A 23,697-nucleotide genomic window follows, 5' to 3' on the forward strand; every position below is an offset into this window, starting at 1 on the left:
CAACTTGACTTGTTTTGCCCCCCCCCCCCCCCCCAAGAAAAATGTAGTTATTTAATTAATTTCAGAAATATTACATCAATTTTTTAAGCATGCCCTGAATTTATTTGATGAATTATTGTTTAACTTGCCCAGAACTATCTATTTTATAATGACGTCCACGCTCTTGTGTACGTAATTGGATAAAACATGGAAATCACATTACTGTCCATGTGGAATCCATTCCACACCATAATGCAATAATTCATTATTATATTACATGGAATATTTGACTGTATTAAAAGATAAGAAAACCCATAAAATTCCCATTGTACAATCCCAAGTGAAATGCACTTACTCGCACATTATTTGTCTTTTTGTATCATCATTTTCATGAACTAAAATATTCACAATTTCATTGGTAACAGCCATAGAAATAAATCACTCTCTCTTCTATTTTTATTTTAATAATTGATTCACTTATTTTGGCTCAATGTTGTATGGATCCACATGGGTAGGTGGCTGTTTACTGGTATGGCGTTGGTAGTTTTTGTAGTTGGTGCCGTTTCCCAGAGCCAGGCCATCATCTCTCAGTAAACTATATGAGATGATTTAATTGGTCCTGTGGGCGAGATGGGCAGATTCAGTGATGAGTCTAACAGATGGGGTTTCTGTGCATAATAAATACATTCTTGATTCAGTGCTCTTATTATTACATACCTAAATATGTCCTCACAGATTTATGCTAGCTTCTAGTTTGAAATGTTTGAAACTGGGGCTGGGAGTTCTTGCAAGTCAATGAGTCAAGTTTGATATCTTCTTAAATATGTACGGCGTGGTGTGCTCAAAGCCTGGCATGTGATTAGAACCTCTTTGAAGTCTGCTTGATCAGATGATATCAACATGTTGAGTCTGTGAGAAGTCTAATTCGGGGTTCCTCTCAGAGAGCTGTGCGTGTGTTGTGTCATTTAGAGAGAGAGTGCGACACTATTCTTTTCTGTCTCTAATGAAAACAAGACGAGGTAACTGGAGAGAGATCACTTCCTTTTTTTTAACATGAATTAACATTTTTCAAAGACAGAAAAATATCTAAATTAAATCTGAAATAGTTCTGGAATAGATTATAATATGCTATATTCTATATTTGTGACTGATAACTTGCATCCCTAACAGGGAGTTAGACCTCTCAGACAAACAGTATATAACAACACTTTTCCTTTGTATTCATTTGTCTGTGATTTACTTTTGGAAAACTCAGGGAATATATTATTTGTTTATGCTTGGACCATAGCTTATAAAACATGAAATATGTCCTTATCTGGTGTGACAACAATGCATGCCCAGTTTGTGTAAAAATTAAGTGTAACTGTGTTGATGAAAGACAAAAGAAAACGAGGAAAACATTTTTTCCTTATTAATATGCATACAGCTTTGTAACGGGGAAGTAAAGACAGTGTACTTACTGCTGCTGCTGCTGCTCATGTAGAATAGACCCTTTTTCCCCTGCAGAGATTTTGACCTGTCAGGAAAAGCCCAGGTGTAATTAATGACGTTAACGATGACTCCAGCCTCCCCATCGTTACTGTTATCAATTACACCTGTGATTTTCCTGCTCTGACAGCTTAGAATGTTTTAAAGCTCGATTTCTATAGCGGTGAAATAATGTTGAGCGTTAAGGATTCAATCGTTTTTTTCTTTGTTTCTTGCCCGTTTTAGAGGGGTTCCTTTTAGCTCACTGCAAACTTGAGTCCAAGTAGTTTGTAATATTGCATATTGGCTTTAGGTAAGTCTATCTTGAACACAGCAGACTCGCATATTCATATTTTGTCACTTCCCAATCTCTGTGAGAAACAGATGGTGGTGTATGCTAATATGCAGTCACAGGATTACGGGCCAAATATCAACTCAGTGCATAATCTGTGTTTACATAAATATACATGGTGGGTTGGCGGACTGGATTTATATTGTTGAGAGGCACAGGCTTCCCAGAGCACATCACACCGCTGACAGCACCAGTCATGTTTTTATTATGGAAAAAAGTTCACTTTTCTTTTACAAAACACAACACATTTCCGGCTACACGTTTTTCTATAATTTAACCAAACATCACGATCATCAGAAAACACCTAACATCACTTTAAGAAGCTCTCTCTGTGTCACAAAGCCATTCTGTGACAGGAACCACAACCTGATGTCCCTGAAATACACTTAAAAAAAACCCCAAAAACATTTGAATGTAATTGTCATGTTGCATACTGTGGCCTATCTATGTGGAAAAAAATCAGAGAGGGCGGGCTACCGTGACAGTGACGGCACAGTGTTGGCTTCTTCACACAAAACAACATGTATTAATAAATTAAGTTTGATCACGTGAAATGAAACATCTTCGTTTGACACAAGGAACACGACACATTTCAGTTCTTGCTCGGCACGAGAGGCGTAAAGACTCGGTACAGGCTTTGGCACCGCTGAGGAATCTTCCCATGAACTGTTCTCCTGTTTACAGTCACAAGCATTGACAATGCACCAGGTGCAAACAATCTTCAGTGACTAAATTGGCTAAATGTATTATTCTTTAACCTGCTCTTTTAATTGGTTTGAGCAACTTTTTAAAAAGCACTGTATTCGAGGGTGGTACCTGAAGATGCCTTAGCACTAGCATGCTTTTAATGTTATGTATTTACTATGGCGTAAAAGTTGAAGGCGAGAGCACCCTGAGGGTAATTAATCACGGTGTTATAAAAGAGTACTCCACTGATTTAGCAATCCTGTAACATGGTTGGACTCACGGTAAACAGATCAAAAGAAAAAGAGGATCAAATGAATGCAGCAGAACCAGAAATGTTGTCTTTTATTTATTTTGCACATTCTACTTTCTTGTCAAAACCTGGCGCCTACATTACCCACAATGCAACGTGAACGCCCGACAGGTAGGACAGAAATTCGGCCGTGTTACGCTTGTAGCAGCTAACCCCAAGCAGAGGTCAGGAGTGGGCTACAGAGGTCTGGTAAGCTCAAACTTCACAATTCTTTTTTGCATTTTCGAACTTGAGGAAATTTATCAGACATTGCGCAGCTCTCTAACGATTTTATACAAGAATGTTTTTTACTTATGCAGTGGTACTCGCGGTGTAAAATCGGTGGAGTCACCTTTAACACAAACCAGCTGGCACCATTCATCAGTGCAGACAACTTTTCTAAAGAAATTATTATTTAAATAATTTTTCTACATCCTCTTTCGAATTAAGTGCTTTAAAACATACCCAGGTTTTTAATGATAGTGAAATCATAACCATCTGGATCTTTGAGAGCTTTTTTTCTTTTGGACCTTTGCAATTATTTGCCTTTGATTTCAGTGCATCTTTTAAAGACATTGAGCATTGCTTTTTAAAATGTAATAATAAAGGTAACATTAGTCATTTGAGCCACCGTACAGCGCTGGTGGTGACGTATTATTGGGCAGACCTCTTAACACCCTTGAATGCCAAACATGCCAAGCCTCAAACAAAGCCTTCAACAAGCATCACGGGACACATCTCTAAAGAATTAGTCTTTGTTGTCTCGTAGAGAGAGCTTTTCGCCTCCAGCTCTTTATCATCCCGTCCTGCTTCGCTCTCTGGAGGACGCGTCACGACGGGAACAGTGCAGCTACTTTCTCAGTTCAAAGGCCGCTGTTCTGCATCCCGAGCCCACGCTTTGATCCCGAGTCCCTGCCTCTCCATGATGTTCCACAGCTTCCGCAGGTTGGACTGGGTAATGACATCATCGGGTTTGAGCTGGAGCGCGCGCAGGTACTTGGCCTCCGCTTCGGGAAGTTTCCCATTCAGGTGGAGGATGGCACCGAGGTTCATCAGAGCAGCCGGGTACTAGCAGAGGGCGAAGACCCAGTGAGAAAAGGAGACAAGAGTGGAGCAAATGCCATAATCATGGTGAGTTGTAAGGAGTTACAGGATTACTGTACTTGTGTCGACATTGGATTTATCTATCTGGGTAAACTATTTTAAACTCGCCCTTCTCAGTTCTACATCTGACAGTTATGTGAGACATACACACATTTTAACAAGCTTGCCAGGTTGTTGTTTTTTATGGATGGTGGATTAAGGCAAGGGCTTTGGTGAAATGTGCTTGAGGCTCAGCAAATCAAACATGCATTAAATTAGCCCTAATCTAATTCTTGCAGCGCAGTAGCAGGCATGGCCAAAAAACAATATGGGTGTCCATAGATATAGTGCCACAGTGAACAAATAGGTGGCTATTCTAGATTTATTTTACATGAATGAACAACTAATTTAGAGGTGTCCTTCTGGAGTCTTATTTAATAAAATACCATCTTCTGAATTTGCAAATTGAAACCATCTGTCTGTGAATAGTGTAACCAGTCGTGGAAATCTACAAAATCCAGGTCAATAGACGTTAATCTCTGCGCGCCATAACTAACAAACGCACACAAATCTCATCCTAAAAGCAATCGGCACCTCATCCCCCGGACCTGGCCTTGTTCCCAGGCCGAGCGGTCCTCGCTGCATGGCATATGGTTCGCAACTTGGCAACTGCTTCACAGATTTTCTCTCCCCAAACACGAGGGTTCGTCCCTCATTGATATTTCTCTCGTTTACATTCCACTTCTCAAGCGGTGTTAGGAGACGAGAGTTGGGAGTGGCAGCTTGTTTTTCTCACCTCGTCTTAATTAAGGCAGTTTGACAGAGAGAGGAGCTACAGTGCATTACCTCCCCCCCCTTCAGTTGAGTTTGTTTTTTCTCACCTAGTGCAACAATTGATTCTATCATGCGGTTCCATTTCAAAGTGCTCCGAGCCCTCGCTCTGCTTTTTGTACCGTTAAGCAACTTTGTAAGCAGCTGTGACATGGTAAGCAAGATTAATGAGGGTCCCTCTGCCATTCTAAACAACTGGGTGATATGCAATACACAGACTGGGCTAAATCATCAGAAATGGAGCCTTGCTTGTGTTCTGTGTACAGGGAGGCAGACAGAGAGTAATTCAGTAATTACTTTTGTTCTTTTGACGTCTTGCTACACTACAATCACAGGATGAAACACGTAAGTTCTTCTTGGAGATGCAGTATTGGTAAGCTAGCTTCTGCATCTGATCTTCAGCTTTTGAGATGCTTCCTGCCCTATGAGCTACATTGAACCATCATTATATTGTAAATTATAATTCTCAAGACATATACAAAAAAATACTTAAGAATTCCAATTTCCCCCAGTAAACAGCCTATTCTGCTCAGAGTACAGCGTAAAATTTGAGATGAGCGATTTTTCAGTTGTGCAAAGTGAGAGAATTTGACTCGCACCTTTCTCTGGAGGCACACAGTCATTTTCTTTCTTAACACGTACAGCAAGAGCAGAATCTTTGATGACCTGAAAGCTACTGGATTAAGTTGGAATTTGAGAGACTGTCATTCGCTATTTGCTAAGCAGACGTGTGCATAGAAAATGTCATCGACGAGAGAAGCTCGTGACAAATGACAAGAGAAGCCACCGGCTTGTCTGGATGTGCACATGAATGCTTCCAGACTGAGAATTATAATGACTTGTAGGTACTTTTTTACAGAATGAAATATAAACACATGGCTTTCCAAATTAAAATGGGCGACCAGTAATCTTATCCTCTATGGAGTTACTCAGCTTTTAAGGCTTAAACAGGATATAAACAGACAGGCAGACCTTATCTAAAAAAGGGCAGATGCTTAAAGCAGTGATTCCCAGCTAGTAGACCTCCTTGTTCCCTTGGTGGTTCTGCAGTTGCCAGGGGGTACGTGAAAAGAATAGAGCAGTGGCTCAGCTGATTTGAAAAAAAAGAAGGAAATATATGCGACCATAGAGTGCTGCAGAGATGACGCATTTTTGTACGCCAACCGTGGAAGTTAGCATCGACCTGGTTCCCTCGACTAAAGATTGTTCCATTGAATTTTGGATTATTGCAGAAAATAAGCTCTGTGGCAAAAACGAGTTTATGATACTTACACGTATTGTTCAGCTAAATAATGTTCACGAAGGAACACCACTTTCACGATTTTTTAAATGTGAACGCAATTGGCAGAACTTAAAAGCTAACGTTAAGCTATAAACGAACTACACCACGGTCACATGAGCACCACACAGAAAAGGTGGGGGAACACGACTATGAAGCCTGTTGCAATATACACTGTACATATACATATATATATATATATATATATATATATACTCTAATTACTCCAGTGAAAGGCATGTAGATGAAAGTCCAACCCTCTCTCCTGTTGCAACATAAGTCACAGAGCAGACCATTGCTAAGCAGACTAGCATGACAAATGACTGCAGGAAGCTCTTCTAGGTCTTGTCTGAAAACACAGGGGTTCCTACGGCTCTAAGTTACCTCTCACAGACCCCTTTGTCTTTGAAGTGTCTGATTGATGTACAGAAACTGGATATAATAGCCCCCAACTTCCTCAACCGCGTGTGCTGACATCGACAGACATGACATCCCTCAAGGCTTTGTCTGGTAGACTATACCGTGATGAACAAGTGTTTACTCGGAAGCTGAATGGCTGAATTCAACAACAGGCGACGGTAACCACTGAACTCTTCTCTCTTCGGGATCTTTTGTGTGCGCATAAAGCACATTGAGGCACCAGTTCACAGCCATGAACAGAACACACTTTTCCATGTTATAACCCTCCATTTGCCAGGAACAACGGTATTATAATATCGTGTCAGAATGATGGGTAACACATATTATGCTGTAAATTGAATTTACAGTGCAAGCGTGTGTGTGTGTGTGTGCATTTCCATGATAAGTGCTAACAGGCCCACTAGTCCCAGGTACTTACATCTGGTCTGAGGCTGGCTGCCCGCTCATACTGCCTCTCTGCTGCCTCATTAAGACTGGCCTGTCTGAAGAGAAAGAAGAACAGAGAGAAAGGAAGAGTAAGAATGTGACATAATACAGTTTATACAAAGGACAGATAATTGTATTCCTCCATTATTGTGCAGCTAATCAGCTAATGAATCAAAAAGCCTCGGTGGTGATTTTACTTTCTAATTGGAATAGTCATGTCTTCGGCTTGGAAAAACTTGTTTTAAATACTTGACGTTGAAATTCAAATCGCTCATTTATTTATGTAAATTGTGTGTTGTGTCTGTGTTTGTCTAAGCTTATACTGTATGTTTTTAGTTTTTTTCTTGTGCACAGGTCTCTCTCAAAAAAAGACATCTCAATTTCCGAGATTAACTGTTTAAATATAGGATAACATACAAATGCACCGTCATATTAAGCAGGTACAATACAGATTAATCAACTTTATTCAAAGCGTCAAAACGTTTCCAACCTTTTTTGGTTTGTGAATGAAAGAAGGTCTACTTACGAACCCTCATCCCTGGCTGCATGTGTCTGCCAGTTGTTTTTTACTTATTGATATGAATACAAAGAAAAGCAAAGACTAGAGGTTAGTCTGCAAAAAAGACACCTTTAACTGTATTTATTTAATTGCAAATGTTTAAGTAAACCCTCATTGCTTTTTAACATAAATTGTTTCGAATCTAAACCTTTTACTCTCCAGATTGCAATTTGCCATTCATTTCTAATTAATTCTCTCCTGCAGACAAAGATGTTTCTCACCAAGCTATAAACTGACTTATTAGTATTCAAACACTACTAAATAAACTAATATAATAGCCAACGGATGGTACAGATCCTTATTCGGCTGCTATTGTTTTTATATGCGTTTGTTAAACACTTTAGTTTCTAATAAAAGGAAATAACATTCTATGAGAGGTGATACGTTTATTAGCGGTGTATTAACTGTGAATATGTGCCTTGATAATGCAATTTAGATTTCATTGATTTGAACTCCATTATGCCTAATTTAGTATGTATTAGAGTATAATGAAGAGAGACGGATGTTGTTTGTGCCAGAAACACTCCACCAAACCAGTCACATGTTACAGCTGGGTTCATAAAATGGCAACAGTTAATCTGCTCCATACAATTTTATCCAAAGGGTACATGAACCGGACTTTGCAGTGCCAAAGTTAATAAAGTCAAGGAAACCATGCGTTCCCGACATGGTAATTCATATTTATAAGGCTGTGACTCAAGTAAAATATGCCTGGAGAATCCATGCAACACTTTATCAGGGGTTCAGTGGAGTTCATGACTGACTATCATAGTCGTCATCTTATAGCTCGCTTCCTAAGCCTTTGTCTTGTTTGGTCAAGTGCTGCAGAGTAAATAAAGATTCAGGAAGTCAGGGTTCATGGAAAGTAAAGCTGGGCAGAAAAAAACATGCATTATGGTTTAACCCAAAACATGTAAAAACTGCTTTAATGGAGAAATCATATACCAACACACAATATTTGAATTATTATTAAGAGTTTGTCTGCAATGAAATGTAGGCCTGGTACATGCAAGGCAATTTAAAGGAAAATCTTCCATCAAACTGATTCATTTTTATAATCCTGGTTATGGTCTGTCAATATGCAAAGCTCACCTTTTATTATCAGCAGAGCAGCTTACGTTTGAAATCCAGCTAATGACAGGTGTGTCACATTGCTTCAACCCAATCCTAATTGGTATGGATTTATGTCTCAGTCAGTCTCGGCTGAAAACGACCATTCGGACCACAATATGGCAGAATGATCGCTCGGTTAGATTTGCCTACTTTCCAAAAGAAAGCGCCAGCTAAACCCTGAGACTTTCAACTTTTTACAAATCCTCTTGTGGCGTTACATTTAGATGGATGCTATAGAGAGCAGTAATGACTTCTCCAGATATGTAGAGCAAAAAAGTAAGGGCACATCGCTCCAATATTTGCTAGAGTTGCTGGGAATAGAGGACATTTGCAGACCCCGTTGACGCGTTTTAAGACTTATGCGCTGTCTGTGCGCGTGCTTGCCAAACTTTGAGGGAAAATTCTCCGATGGCGTCTTTACAAGCCTTGGACTGAAACATCACGATGATAGACTGAAACTATACTGCTGTTTATATATGTAATACATAATGACTTTTATGGCAGCGATTTCCATAGAGTATACATTAACTATTCTATAACATTGGTATAATTTATATTACAAAGACGGTTTTTAAATGGCAGTGGTAAATAATAAACCCACAAACGGTGAAAGCGGCAAAAGTCTGTAAATACAAAAGTTGGACATTTCTTGACATATACAATAATTTCATTTTCTGTACTAAATGCTTTTTCAAGGAGGGAAACTCCACTTTCAAGCCGTGCGGTTGTCTGTCAGCACTTTAGCCAACCTGAGCATGTGAGCGGCGCTGAAGACCACATCAAACTCTGAGCTGTCCAGCTCGGCAGCTCTCTCCGCCATCTGCGCCGCCTCGCCAAGACGAGACTGTTCCAGCAGGAACTGGCCTGGAGAGAGGGGAAGACAGAGGAAGAGCATGTATTTCTTGGGCGTAGTAGAAGTTCTGTTTAGTGCTTTTTTAGCCATGGTATGGCTTTAGTGATGGCAAATGTCCAACACTTTGGTCCAGACTGAAATATCTCAACAACTAGAATTTGCCAGTAATTGACGGTCCCCAGATGATGATTCCAAATGACTTTGGTGATCCCTGAATTCTCCTCTAGGGACACAATGAGGTTGACCCTTTTGGTTGTAACTGAATTGCCGACAACTGTTGAACGTCCGGATCAAATTTCATGGCAATCCATCCATATTCCCCCTCGGGATGAACTGTAATATCTCTTTTCATCCAGCACCATCATCAGGTCAAAATGTAATACAACTTAGCACGCTAACACGCTAAACCAAGATGGGAAACATGGTAAATGGTATAGATGCAAAAAATTAGCATGTTAGCGTTGTCATTGTGAGCAAAATGAAAGCAGTTGCATTGAAGGGCCAAGAAAGACGGGGAAAGCTTGTGGAGAAGCTCTGTCAGACAAAGATGGAGATCATTGGGGAGACAAAGGAAGATGGATGACGCAGGAGAGTGCCACAAGAAATGCAACGAGGAGGCAGAGACAGCGAGAGAAAAGTGAGACCGTGAAAGGATTGTTGTTTTGCTCGGCGACGTTTGAGAGCACAGATGAGACGGAGGTATTTCATGCGTTTTCCTGTGGGAGGCTGGCCACCTGGTGCGGCACCCGCAAGTGCCTGCCTCAGCGGCTATAAATTAACAGCCGGGCTCGGCCGCAGATGCTGCTGAATGTAGGGAGAAGGGAATGCGGAGAAGACTCCATTGAGGAGTGTTTCTTTTGGCCTTTCTTGTACTGAAAGCTAACTATATTCGCCTGAACGCAGCTTTAAAAAAACAAGCCATTAGACACCGAAGTAGACTATTTAGAACCGGTTCGTATGAGGGACAGTTTGCATTAAAATGAGTTACTGTGAACAATGGTAGGAAAGGGGGGGCCTTGTCTTAGCTATCACCCTCCGTGTCCTCGCTTCCTTTCACTCTCTCGTATGTGTGTGTTTGTGTGCGCATCCGTTGTGTTACAAAGTGGACTGATACCATCTCTCCTTACACAGTAACACCTGGAGCTCATCCAGTGGACCCGGGGTTGCCAAAGCAGCCAGATTTGCGATAAAGGAAGGGACCGGCGTAGTACACATCACCTATAGCAAGAAGCTACAAGATAACATTGAAAAAAGAAAATAGCCAGAGAGGCAGAGAGGGAGAACCCGAGTGTAAGGGGAAACAGCTTGGTCCAAAGACAGCAACATACCCCTCGCTGGGGACAAGAGCTAAACTCAAACCCCCGAGATATCCAGCGCAGAGAAAGCACCAGGAGGAACGGAGAGAGATAAGGAAGAGAGGAGAAAGGGACAACGCACAATGGTGCTTTCGGGACAGATTTCATTTCCTATAAATATCCTGAAGATAGCGACATGGAGCGGTAAGGAGCCTGTTTCTCCCAACTGATATGAAATACTGCGTCAAGAGCAGCACGGGCTGAACGCGGCATTTCACTCTCCGTTACGAATGGTAAACAATGTACTCTGATCCCCGGCTCCCCACTCAGATAAACATAGCCTTGCATGTGTGCAGCTCCAACACTCCCGGCACTGATACCAAAAGTAAATTGCATTATCTCACACGTCCACAAATCTGTTACAGGGGTGCAGGGATTGCTAAAAACAGCGTGTTTGACACTTCCAAATGATTACCACGCTGCTTTGATTCTTTCCCAAACTCCTATCAGGTTACATAAGCTATGCGCTTGGATCCAGGGTGGTTTACAACACGAGTTGTAAGAGGAGCTGGTGTGTTTAATGACTCCGGGTCCGAAGGTGACACTACAAATTATAGGTCTTGGATAGAAGAGTCTAAAGACCCCTGCCTAATAATCATCCTGAGTACAGCTTACTGCAGCAAAGTCCGATCATTACAGTAAAGCCTTCAAGTGCGGAATGGCAGAGGTTTGAATTGCGGGCAATCAGGCATGTTGTAGCTGGTCGAAAAGGACTTTAACTGATATTCTCATAGCTCTGCCAACCACAAGAGAAATTTACGAGGACACAGGCATCCATATTTTTAGGATTCTAATGTTTCAAACAGGCGTTGCAGAAAATGTTTGCCTTTTCTGCAGAAGGAAAACCTTTGATATCTCTTCTTACCGTAGTGCATGTAGCAGTTTCCTTTAGTCGGGTCTATTTGAATAGCTCTCAGGTAGTACTCCTCTGCTTCTGTCTTCTGCCCCTAAAAGAAAAAGGAAGGAAATTACACCTGATATTCAAATTAATTAAGGAATAGCTTTGCACAATATTTAGTTTTGTTAAGATGTAACATTTTGATATATAGATTTAGTTTTTTACAAGACACACTTTGACTTCAAGTTTTTTGTCGACCACAATATAAATATAGTAGACCTGCAGGATGTATACCGGGGTCCAAACACCTGAAGCAACCAGAAGGAATTGGTCTTAAATAGCTGGGTCAACATATGTTCGTCAATATGCTCGGACAGGCTGAGATGCCCTCCTGAAGTGCAAACTGCTGAGATCTGCTCCAGCTTTGGACTACACGGACCACAGAGTCAAAGTAAGATTCATTTTCAATACCAACAGTATGCAGCATAAATACATAACATGGATACTGTGTAGATGGACATCTTGTATCACAAATGCGTACACGAACACACACAGCTACAAACATCTCTCTTGTATTTTACCGTGTCTGCTTGAGGCATTCCAATGCACTGAAATGCATCAGTAGAGGCTTAGTAATAGCAGGATCCCACCTCCTATGCCTAACCTTTACAGAAAAACCTCCAAGATGTGTGTGTGTGTGTGTGTGTGTGTGTGTGTGTGTGTGTGTGTGTGTGTGTGTGTGTGTGTGTGTGTACCTGCAACCACACTGCGAAACATATAGCTTCTGTGTGCACGAGGCTCAATTTCTCCACCTCTTTTGTTTCATGCTTCAGCACTGATTGCTTCCACATTGCCAATGGATTTGCCATGCAAAATGGAATGAGAGGACTGGGCCTATTACATTTGCTTCATTAGCTTTTCCCCAATGCCCGCAATCCCTCTAAATGAATGAGCGAATATGGGGCCTCGATGGCTTATTTCGCATTTTCTTTGGCACTTTTCTCTTTACATTCAATTAACCCTTTCCCCCAGACATCCATCAGAACTGAAATTAGAGTGGTTCAGTCCAGTTAGGTCGGAGGAAGTCATCATTTAAATGATTTATGAAAGCATTCAGGGCAAAGTTAATTGTGTTTTTTATGCAACTATCTAAAAACAATTTAGTGGTGTGTTTCTAAACGGATTTAAAGCTGTGTAATCATGTTTTCGCCTTCTTGAGCATCAGTGATGAATATGTCTAAATACACAGCTCGAGTTCAAATTCATAAATCAGCTTAGCGGCGACTGACCACAACTTTCCCTAAAGCACGCCACACCCTTCTGACTCCAGCAAGAGATCTCCGACAGACAGCAGGGCTCTAACGTTACACCCGGCCTATTTGTGAACACTTTGACCTTGGGAAGAATGAGGCAAATTAGTGGCTTCGGGAGGTGCACTTGTTATTTGTTGAGGGATGTGGATGGGCACAAGACTATCAGGTTCCAGCTTTATTATTGTGTGGCTTTAAGAAGGGGGGGAGATGGACACTTTGAAAGTTGATGTGTAATACTACTCAAGAAAAACAGCCCTACAGCACGTGTTGGGGTGAACCGCAGTACAAGACTTCAGGTTGACCTTTCCCTCCCCGTGTCTGTATTGTCGATTGACTGCGGCAGGACAGCCAAAAATGTAGCTGATGGGAGTGATTTAATAAGGAAGGAGAGTAATTGCATTATAAGCCTGTCCACTGGCCCGTTGTCCAGGGTCCGTCCAATCTCCTGTTCCTTAAGCCCCTGTAGCAGTGAAGCGGGCCTCTCTGAGAGTCAGGGCCCTGCATGGATCTGCAGTCCTGAGCCTGAGGGAGCACAGCAGATGTCCAGCCACTGATCTGAACCTGTGCTTTACGTGTAGTGTGTGTGTGTGTGTGTGTGTGCTATGCATATCTATAAATCTTTAAACAAAGAGAGGAAATGATCAGAACTGAGGTTTGCAGCCAGTGAGGGTTGCAGCTGCAAGTGAGGCGCTGCAGGTTGGTTTCCTCAGCACCCAAAGGCTGTGGAAGGGAGGAGGTCAAACATCTCTAGAGGGGTCGCAGAGAGCACACGGTTAAACTCCCACGTCTAAACTTGACGCAGCTGTGAACACATCCGTTGTCCGTCCACAAACGTGTTTTTGTTTTCTGTGGAATGGGAGCGACGGTGGGAGGATGGAGAGGGGAAGTTTTTCTGTCGAAAATGAAACATTGGAATGGCAAGGTAACATTTGAGAGAAGTTGTGGCGCCCTCGATGTCTTCACTCGCATGTATATACACAGTGAGAGACAGAAAACACACGGATGATCTGGAACCCGTCCACTCACAGAGGGATAGCTTTCATCCCCACGTCCGTGACCTTCAGACATGACTTTATGCCGCTACGATTGGGCTGTTCTCTCATCTGTTTGGCACCGGTCCTGGATCAGGGTTGATTCAAGGCCACGAAAGAAGTATTTATCGCTTCCAGCGCGTCTTCTTTCACACTGTGTGATCCACTTTTCCACGAGACTAACAAGTAGCATTCGAGATCAAACGACATATTCATGAATGCGCCACAATTCCTCGAGCTGACTTCTGATCAGGGGAGAAGACTTTGTTTGGCATGCATGTTTCAGAGTCAGAAGCTCACACCTCATAACAATTATCACAGTTCTCCCGGCTCTGCAGAAAGAAATCGATCGCTATGCTCCCATAAGTCACTCAGTATGCATTATTCATCACTCCACTCTGCCACTTCAGGTCCACGTTTAATTACACTCTGCCAGGTAGTTAGCCACTGTAATCGGTACTAAGATAATGCTTTGGCTCGCCTCGTGATTCTTACTGTGTGTGTGTGTGTGTGTCAGTAATGGGACTTACAATGATGGACAGGAGTTTGCCATACGTAAGGTGGGCTGGGATATGGTCAGGCTTGGCCCTGAGGGACTCTTTGTACCAGTGACCTGCTTCCTCCAGCCTGTTCAGCCTCATGTAGGCCTCTCCTGAAACAGAGCACACAGCAACAGTCGCAACTTGTGTTTTGGGGGATGATTATGAATAAAAAGGAAACAAAGGAAACATACATATGCATTTTCCTGCAGAAACACTTACTCTCTGCTTCTGGAGGCTATTGGCACCTAATGTACCAAATGTGGTCCATTTTGAGCAGTGGTTGTTCAATGTGTTGCAGTAGAAATGCTGGCCTATTTGTATTAGCATAACCTTGTCTGTGCTAATTTATGTGTCCTCGCCATAGAAGACCAAACCAAGGTGCTGTCCTGGTCTTTCAATGACAATAGTAGGCCAAGTCATCGTCCATCAAAGACAACAAAGACGTAACGGAAGTTCCTTTGCCAACAATTTGGAGTGCCACAGCAAAACGTCTGAATATGATGTCGTTTTCACTTCCTCATTATGGTCTTTTCAGTGTAGATTGACGAGGAGAAAAATGTCAATTTTATCAATTTAAAATTGAATCTTCAACACAATAGTGTGCAAAAAGTGAATGGGGTCTAAATACATTCTGAAGCTTCAGCTTTTTGCTTCTCATAAAAATCCTCCAAACGTTGGCGTTTTTCTAGCAGGTGCAGGTCTTCACACGCTGAATGAATAAATCAATTTAGCCTCGAAAGAAAAAGTTTTTTTCTGAAAGAACAATTGTGTGTAAATCTCTCTAAGATTCTGTTTGATCTGAGGACATGCTGTGGGCCCTCTGGGGTAAAATGACATCAGTTTAAACAAAGCCCCTGGACATCACACACTAATGCAAACACTGCCCTCCATCAACCCCTCCCACCACCTGACAAAACACACTTCCCATTTTCATTTAGCTTGTCCAAGGAATATATGCAGACATCTCCCTGCAATCTCAACCGTGCCGTCAGGATGAGCTTCCAATAATGTAATTAGTGTTAAAATAACAACGAGAGGGATGTGATTCATTGCACGGATTAGCTTCAATCCTCTGCAAGAAGGACACAACGTCTGCGCAGTGTTGGAATCAAACAGGTGGTCCAAGTCCTCCTCAAGGTTTGTTTTGGCAGCGAGTTAATCTCAATTTGTTGAATTCAATTCAAAGCGCAGATGAAATGGTAGACCAACATCTACAATGGAAACAAACACGTGAAAATGAATCACTGAAACTCAAGCCAAAACTTGTACCAGGTTTTACTCGCGTCACGAAAACAAGCATGGCGTTGTTCTTCATAATTATACGCATCAAATGGTTGAGTTACCTCGTCAAAATACTAATTTCAAATTTAATTTCAAAGCAGATATCGTCAAAGTAGTGATTATTTTATGCTGCAATTTCAGTTCTGCATTACAAACAAAGACTCCAACAGTAACTTACCCATCATGTTGAAAAGGCTGTGCGGTGCAAACTGTCTGGGCATTTTCTGTACCGCTTCCTTATAAACAGACAGCGCCTCCTGAAGTAGGGGAAAACAGGGCAGTTTTTGCTTTGCATCAGCATAATAAAGATGAGGGACTTCAATTTTAAATGGTTGAGCTTTGACTCCTAACCTCCTGCTTGCCCTGCTCATGGAGCAGTTTTCCCAGGTTGTACAGGCAGCTGGTGACGGAGCTCTTGTGGGCGTGGGGGTCCTTCAAGTTCTCATCTGGAATGTCGGCACAAGTCAGAAAGGTGCGTTTGGCCTCATCCAGGTGGCCCTGGTTCATCAGGATGATTCCTGTGTTCAAGTAGGCCGCTGTGAGGAGGAGAGGAAATTAATTAAAATGGCACAACGTGCCAATGCAATTTCAAAACCACAGGATTAGAACTGGCTGTCACTCACACGTTCCCTGATAGATCTTTGAATAAACAGACAAACAATACAATCCCAACAAATAAATAAAGTCATTTATGAGGTTGTTAAACTAAAAACTCTGATTCATTCACACATCCAGTCGGGGAAGATGCAGCAGAAGGGAGACAGCACAGAGGTCAAACGCAGATTACATTTCCATAAGAAAAGTGAGTGAGAAATAGAAATAAATGACGCTTAAAAAAAAAAAAGATGAAGCGAAGGACGAAGTGAAGATAACTTATTAAGTTGAATAAGCAGTCTGGAACCTGTCCTGTCCTCTCTCATAAAAATTGTCCTTGGTACAGTAAGAGACGAAACGCTCATCTCACATGCGGGCACTCAAGTGTGAGATTGAATCTCATCATTTCACCGTCGAGCTGAAATAGCCTGAATATGGCCCTCCAAATGAGTATGTGGAAAAAGAACATCTTAGTCAGCACTCAAATTGGACCATGATGGTGATCCAATAACGGCCCTTGGCTCACATCTGGTTAATCAATGAGAGAGAAAATCTAATCGCTTATAACTCCTTCCCCTGATCTCAACCACAGCCACAAATTGAGACTTTATTTCGTTTACTTACATGCCAGTGTTGGCCGACTCCCAATGGCCAGTTTGTAATAATGCAGCGCTTCAGAAAATCGCTCATTCTCCTGCAGCAGCAAGCCACTAAAAGACACAAAGAAATGCAAAAAATGTGACACATTTTACAACGGCATTAACTGCATAACCTAGGTTTTGTCTTGGTATTTTAAATCTGTGAAGGTTTGCCCAAAATTACAGCACGTCAAAGTGATGAGCGGACTTTGGGTGAAAGCTGAGAAATAAAACAGCCAAAACTATAGCAGCTACTGTATCATTTACCCAATATACCAAAGCATGACCCCCAATATACCCGACCATCCATAATATTGAAAGTGCACCTCAGCTTCAAAGAATGCCAAAACACCATGCATAGGTTTTCACTTTTCCCTATGTTGCGTTGCCAGCTTTCTGACACCCGTAACTTGAGAGGGAATAGAGAAGTAGGGAGAAAAACAGTGTCAGCATGAGAGACATGGGTCTGCTATGAGGTTTTGGCACCTTTAACACCCCGTGTTCCAGGATTAGAGGCGGCCTTGTGGTCCCCCCCCCCCCCCCTCTACAGGCCCCGCAACCCAAGGTAGCAGAAGGTACAAAGAGCCGCCATGGACAAACAAGGCTATTTCCTATTCGTCACACTATTGCATCACACTTTGAGGTCTGAGTCTCACTTGCTTCTTTTCCTCATGTATTAGATCTATTTTTGCTGTCTTTAAGATCTTCCTGTCTGTCACACTCGCTCTCTTTCAGCATGCTATTTCCCTTTCTCCCGTCTTCCTTTCTTGTTCTGCCACTGCAATCTCAAGCGATGAATGGGAGGAATCGGAAGCCGTTCGTTTCAGGACTTTGCGAACAGGAGGACGGGGGGGGAACAGGCGTCTTTAACACTCACAGGTTATACAGCATGTCGGCCATGTTCCCTCGGTGGTGCAGAGCGTTTCTGTATGACTTCTCCGCCTCTGCCATCTTGCCCTGGTTCTTTAGTACGTTCCCCAAGTTGCCCCAGGCTACAGGAGACACGTGTCAGTCAAAAGTTGCACTTTCAGAGCGCAAATACAATACGTTGGTATTCATTTTAAAAGTGTTATTATTGCCGTCAACTTGCTGAAATAAAAATAACAAAGCAAAATAGAATCGAATAAATTAGTTCATCAAATGACAAATATACGCAAACGTTTCCCAAGCAGAGATGTTAGAATGTATTCAATTGAACAATTGTGTGTTTTGTTGCTTATGAATCTAACGTTTCATTTGCAAGAAGAACAATGTGTTGTTTCTTTATTCACAAGTTATACTGTATTGCTTTAAATGGCTTTTGGTGCTTGACAGTTTTAAGGTCCCATGGTTGTCCCCTTAAAGGGGCGGGACTTTGATACCCATCCCTAATGAGGACTGCCGCCTCCGTCTCTTACCTTTAGCAGGATTCACACTAATCCCAGACTTGTAGAGATTCTCCTCGTTGCTCCAGTCCCTGTTTCTTTGAACAGTTCTGAGTCCATTCAGCAGCACTAGTCCCGCACATAGACACAACATTAAGGCCTTGCAGCCTCTAGTCCTCAGTCTGACGTACAGGTTTCTTGCACCAGCAGCAACCAGTAAACAAAAGCCTATACTGGGGATGTACAGTACCCTCTCTGCAATAACAAAACCTACATAAAAGAACAGGTTTGTGGCTGGGATGAAAGGCAATGAGACGATCCCTAATGATAATAGTACTAGGTTTTCTGTGGGGGGCAGGGACGTCCGTGGAGGGCAGTGGTGGACTCCAGCTGACCCGTTAAGGGTGGTCTTTGGTGGCCCCTGGTCTGTGTTATGGTTTGTGTCAGGGGCATGGTAACCATTCCCATTGCTCATTGATTTCCCATTAGTGACATAGGCTTTCCCATTGGTCTCCTTGGATGTGGAGGTGGGGCCGCGGAGGCCAAACAAACTCAGGAGGACAAATCCACCATAAAAGGCAACAGTGTGAAGGTTCCTCCAGTCGGCCAAGGACCTGACCAAGGGCACAGCATCCATGGACCAATCGAAACTGAGCTTGTCGGGGCAGAGGAGCAGCCAGGCGTTGGCGACCGGCAGGTGGAGGAACGTTAGTGTTCGAGTGAGAAAATGTGGCGAGTCAGCCGCAGGGTTGTCAGAGTTGGAGAAGTTGGGAGGCTTATTACCCATCCAGTAGAGGCGAGCAGACAGCAGGATCACTCCCCAGGACGCCAGCACGCCAAGACTCAGCAAAACACTCACGTTCTTTTTCTGAAAAGAGAGGAGAGAGTAAAAAAAAAAGTCATGCTAAAGGAAAACACCTAAATCAACATTTTAGTCCAGAGGAGCTCAGTCAAAGCCGCAATGTTTTGTCTGCATTCCAAAGCGATTTCATTAACTGTCAAGGTCTTGATGAGAGCTGAATCAGAGCAACACAGGTCCTATAAATGTTTTAGGGGTCACTGTAGACAACAAGTTATTAAGAAGGATGTTTCAGTCCTTCGGTATGAGCTTTTAGGGTTTGATTTATAAAGCCACCTTTGAAATAAAGAAAAGGCTTGTAAGTGTATGATCCCACTATCCCCTATAGAAAGAGAAACTGTGTAACGCAATCTCTGGAATGTTTTTGATAGCTTCCTGGGGCATAGACCACACTCACGTACAATTATACAGTTCTTTGCTAAAACTAGCATACTTCTTAAAATCTAAATTCATCATAGCCAGAAACAACACAGCTCGGTTTACATAAAAATAGTGAAACATAACATTCATACTGATGAAAGACACATTGGGTTTTTGACAGCTGCTGTATTGGGTCAGCCACAATGTGAATATTTACATTGAGAAATAATCATTTTTCAATCGAATATGTGATGTTCAAACTGGTGGAAGATTTCATTATAGTGAATTTCACGTTTGGTTTGCAAATAAATTGTGTGTAAATAGAGAAGAGCCACACATAATAGAGAAAGAAATCAACGTACTTCCACATATTAGTAGACCACACTCGCCTCAGTTCTGACCTGGTTGAGGTCAACTTTGAAGTTCATTTGAAGCATGAGGGGATTTCTCTCTAAGTCTTTCCTTGTTGCCTGCCAGGGTTGCAGTGAGTGTGACTGTTAATCAGCTTACGACTTATTGTGTTGGTATGTAGATGCTGTTTGCATCTCATAAGAGCATTAATTCTGCAGCATGATCCCTATTAGGTCTTCTGTCACGCAACACCTTTAAAACCAACTGGCACGCGCAACCAGTTGTCACGGTGGCCTAAACTGAATGTTGTTAAACTCCTGATGGTGTTGATACATACTTGGAAGGAAACATAGAGAACCTTTGGTTGGTTACGCTTCAGGAAAATCTGTCTTCGGTGCATAAATTGAGATACAGTTGTGCGATCACATCCTTGACTTTTGATCAGTGGCTTGTTGAATTACATTCGTCGTTGACGGGCGGGAGGGAAATGTCTTTCGTTAACTTTAAACTAAAATGTCATACAGGCTTATTGACAGAGACAGGCTGCCGCAGTCCTGAGTAAAAAAAAGTTCCTAACAGAGTTTACCTAATAGACTAATAACGACAGAACATCATGAGTGATGAGCACAGTGATGTTGCTTACTTCCTATTTTCTGAGCTCACTTATTTTTTTTAGAGCAATATGAACTGTATTTGAACCTGTACAGAGGGGAATTAGATGTGTGTGTGTGTACATACACAAGTGCGTACTTTCATAATTGAATTGCTGTTCATACTGTTGGAAAGTGCTGCACAGAAGGATAGTTTACATATAAGTAGTCTTATAGTCTTGTTGTATTGGCTTTGATGTCCTCCAATGTCTTCTATAACTCAAAGTGTTGATCCAGTGTAGCCCGACTTTTCTTTTTATCTCCTAATTGAGTTTACTCTACTCCAGTAATAATTTACGCTCTCTGTATAATCCGCACTGAATGAATTGCACAATAGGCAGATAATAGCTACACAGAGCACAAAGAACAAGCTTTCATTTGTCTCATTAATAAACTTTTGAGAGAAATACTCCCTCTCTTACAATGAGCATGCTGGAGTAAGGCCGTGCCCGCTTTCAGGATCCGTGATGGGAAAACAACAAGTTAACCATAACAAACCCATGTTAGGATTAGAATAAGAGGTTTAGCATTGACTCCCGTGACCGACTGGCTCCGGCTGATTTCTGCATATCTCAAATGGAAAAAGCATGTTCCCTCATGAGGTTAGCCGAGGGAGGAAGTGTAGACACAGCTAGTCACAGAAAGCCACTTGTCGATTGAGCGATGGAACAGGGCCAGTTCCAGGAGTTCAACATTTCGGATGAGCGGTGGGAAAGTAAGAGTGGAAAAAAAATTGGATATTGATTTGCATACTGAAAGGCAGCAAACAAAGGATAAGAGAGAGTGCTTCTTTACACAAAAAGGAGGGGGGGGGGGGGGGGGCTTATTGATGGATAGACCACATTGCCTATCAAGGGAGGAAACTGTCTGAGAAATCCAATTCTGCTTGGCATCAGAAGATAAGCCAATTGCAGCAAGAGAGTTGTGGTATTTAGGTGAATGAGCTTCATTTTACCCCTCGCTGCCTTGTCTATTTCTAAATCGTTCCTGAACTGACTTCCCGATCGATCACACAACTCACACCTGCAAGCGTGCGAGGAAGGAGGCCGGGTCTGCTTTTGAATGATGAATGACCATGAATTCACAAACTCAGCAGGAAATAACTGGCGATTGTCTAGCCAACTTGACACACCGATCCCTTGTGTGATTTTAGAAGCAACACATTGATGCACCAGGACTGAAGTGAAAGGATTGCTGGTTCAGTAAAGTCTTCTGTTGTCGGTTGAAAATAGATCTTCAATAACCCAACAACTGAATAATTCAAGACTAAACTACACCCTATAATTGCTGCAAAAAGTCCTTCAACCTCTCTTCTGAACTGTTGATTCATTGACTTTCCGAACAATTCCAGCTTACATTGTCATTTTATGGTCGGAGGATTATTGGCAGGGCACTATTCTGACTAATACAGCTCTTAAAATGAGCTGGCTTTGTGATTTAGTGGTGATTTAAAACTATAAGAATATTGCCTACAAAAATCATAAAATGGGCACGTACAGCTCTCACAGGTATCTATGAATCTGCTCTTGTAATCAAGTTTGAAAACGAACTAAACTCTAGAATCTAGATATTTTTTGGACCTATCTCCTGGCGCACTCTCTGACTCCTGGCAGGAGAGACACAGGTGCAACTAATCACATTAACGATGACCCTGCTCTCCGGAGCTAATTAAGGTTACGAGTCACACCTGTGTTTGACAAGCCAGACTTCTACAACAAGGGAGGACTAGTCTGCTCCTACATCTCCTTTTAATTAAAAAGAAAAATCGGACAAATTCATGATAGCCACTTCCTTCTTTTTTTTACACCAGCCCAATATGATCAGGAAGATTTTTTGGCTTAAACAAGAGAACATAAAATAATATAATATTTGTGGCCATTTTAACTATGGCATGTGGCAAAAAATGTATTATATGGCAAGTTGTCCCGGACTGAAAAACCAAACGCAGTTAGCCACAATAGCTAATACCAAGGGGTTACTTTCTTTATGTACTTTCAGGTTGTTTCTAATTTGACTGAATTCAGCTTTCCTGTAACTTAAATCCCTGGGAACATGTTTTAGCTATGATTGATTTGCCTTCATGTGATCTATGTGTGTCCATAGAGGACGGCTGGCATAATCCCCAGCCAACTGTCAAACGCAACATCCCGCTCCCTCCAAGCCTTTGAACCTTCCACATATCTCCTCCACTTTGGATCCTCATTTGGAAATTCAGCGTCCATTTCTGTTTTCCCCCTACTACTTTTTATTCCACTTTCAGTTTATTATCCACTTTTTTTCTCTCGTTGCTCTCTTTCCGCACATAAACACACAGTATTAAGCTCCCAAGCCTTCATCTTTTAACAGTGCCATTCATTATTAGCTCTCGTTTTATTAATCCCAGAAGTGTGTGGTCCGCCTGTTGACACTGTAGCGTGCAGAGTGTTTAAAACACGCCTGAAGAAACAGCGGGATACGGCTGAGTTCATACACGCACTGTTAAAAGCTGCTGTGGACTGACGCAGGACAGCGGGGGATCAATCTTCCGGACTTTTCTTGTTAAAGTCAAGTCCGATTCGAACCGCCCGTAACTCTTTCCAGCACACAGGGCTGATCATGCATGGGCTTTCTAGCACTTGTTTAAGAAATTTAGATCAAGATCTTGTTGTGCTCCAAAATCTATTTTGAAAATGTTAAGATTTCTTGTATTCCCAAAATATAGATAATACTAAACAACAAATATCATGCCAACCATAAAGTCTAATTCACAGCTACTTATTACAACTAAAAGATGATTTAAATATTAAAAAGTGTATTTTTCTTGCGTTCAAGTTGAGGTGGGGGCCACATCCTCCGACTGTGGAGCAATTCTTTCTCACTGACATGTGCATGGAAAGGCCCTCAAAGTTCTGGACACACCGTGTTTGCACAGCACACATCCAGCCGTGCTCATATTTCATGCATTACCAGTGACATGTTAAATTGGGATGAAAGGTACAATGAGGCATGCATCCAGTTCTTTTTCCAACTCTCTAATGTGTACTGGATTCTGCTGACTTGGCGCAAGTCACCCAAGTCATCAGACAGCCGCAATTGGCTGGCATTGAGAGGGCTGACTTTGATAGAGTGACCTAATTACCCCATTAGTTCTATCCATGAAAGCCCCGCTGCTGCTGCTGGCAGAGAGAACTGTAATGAGACGGG

General features: G+C 42.1%; 1 protein-coding gene across 1 annotated transcript in view; it reads right to left on the minus strand.

Moving 5' to 3' along the window:
- Positions 1 to 3,632: 3,632 nt before the first annotated feature.
- Positions 3,633 to 23,697, minus strand: part of LOC306713863 (protein O-mannosyl-transferase TMTC2-like) — a gene marked incomplete at both ends in the record, with an annotated part of 45,220 nt that continues 25,155 nt past the window's right edge. The window contains 10 exons of the mRNA XM_079183702.1: positions 3,633 to 3,842; positions 6,806 to 6,869; positions 9,235 to 9,349; positions 11,559 to 11,640; positions 14,406 to 14,527; positions 15,877 to 15,955; positions 16,050 to 16,234; positions 16,917 to 17,002; positions 17,808 to 17,922; positions 18,328 to 19,162. Of these exons, the coding sequence (XP_079039828.1) occupies positions 3,633 to 3,842; positions 6,806 to 6,869; positions 9,235 to 9,349; positions 11,559 to 11,640; positions 14,406 to 14,527; positions 15,877 to 15,955; positions 16,050 to 16,234; positions 16,917 to 17,002; positions 17,808 to 17,922; positions 18,328 to 19,162 (1,893 nt within the window). The remainder of the gene's footprint in view (positions 3,843 to 6,805; positions 6,870 to 9,234; positions 9,350 to 11,558; positions 11,641 to 14,405; positions 14,528 to 15,876; positions 15,956 to 16,049; positions 16,235 to 16,916; positions 17,003 to 17,807; positions 17,923 to 18,327; positions 19,163 to 23,697) is intronic.

This window comes from Pholis gunnellus, assembly GCF_910591455.1.
Source record: "Pholis gunnellus genome assembly, chromosome: 22".
NCBI lineage: Eukaryota > Metazoa > Chordata > Actinopteri > Perciformes > Pholidae > Pholis > Pholis gunnellus.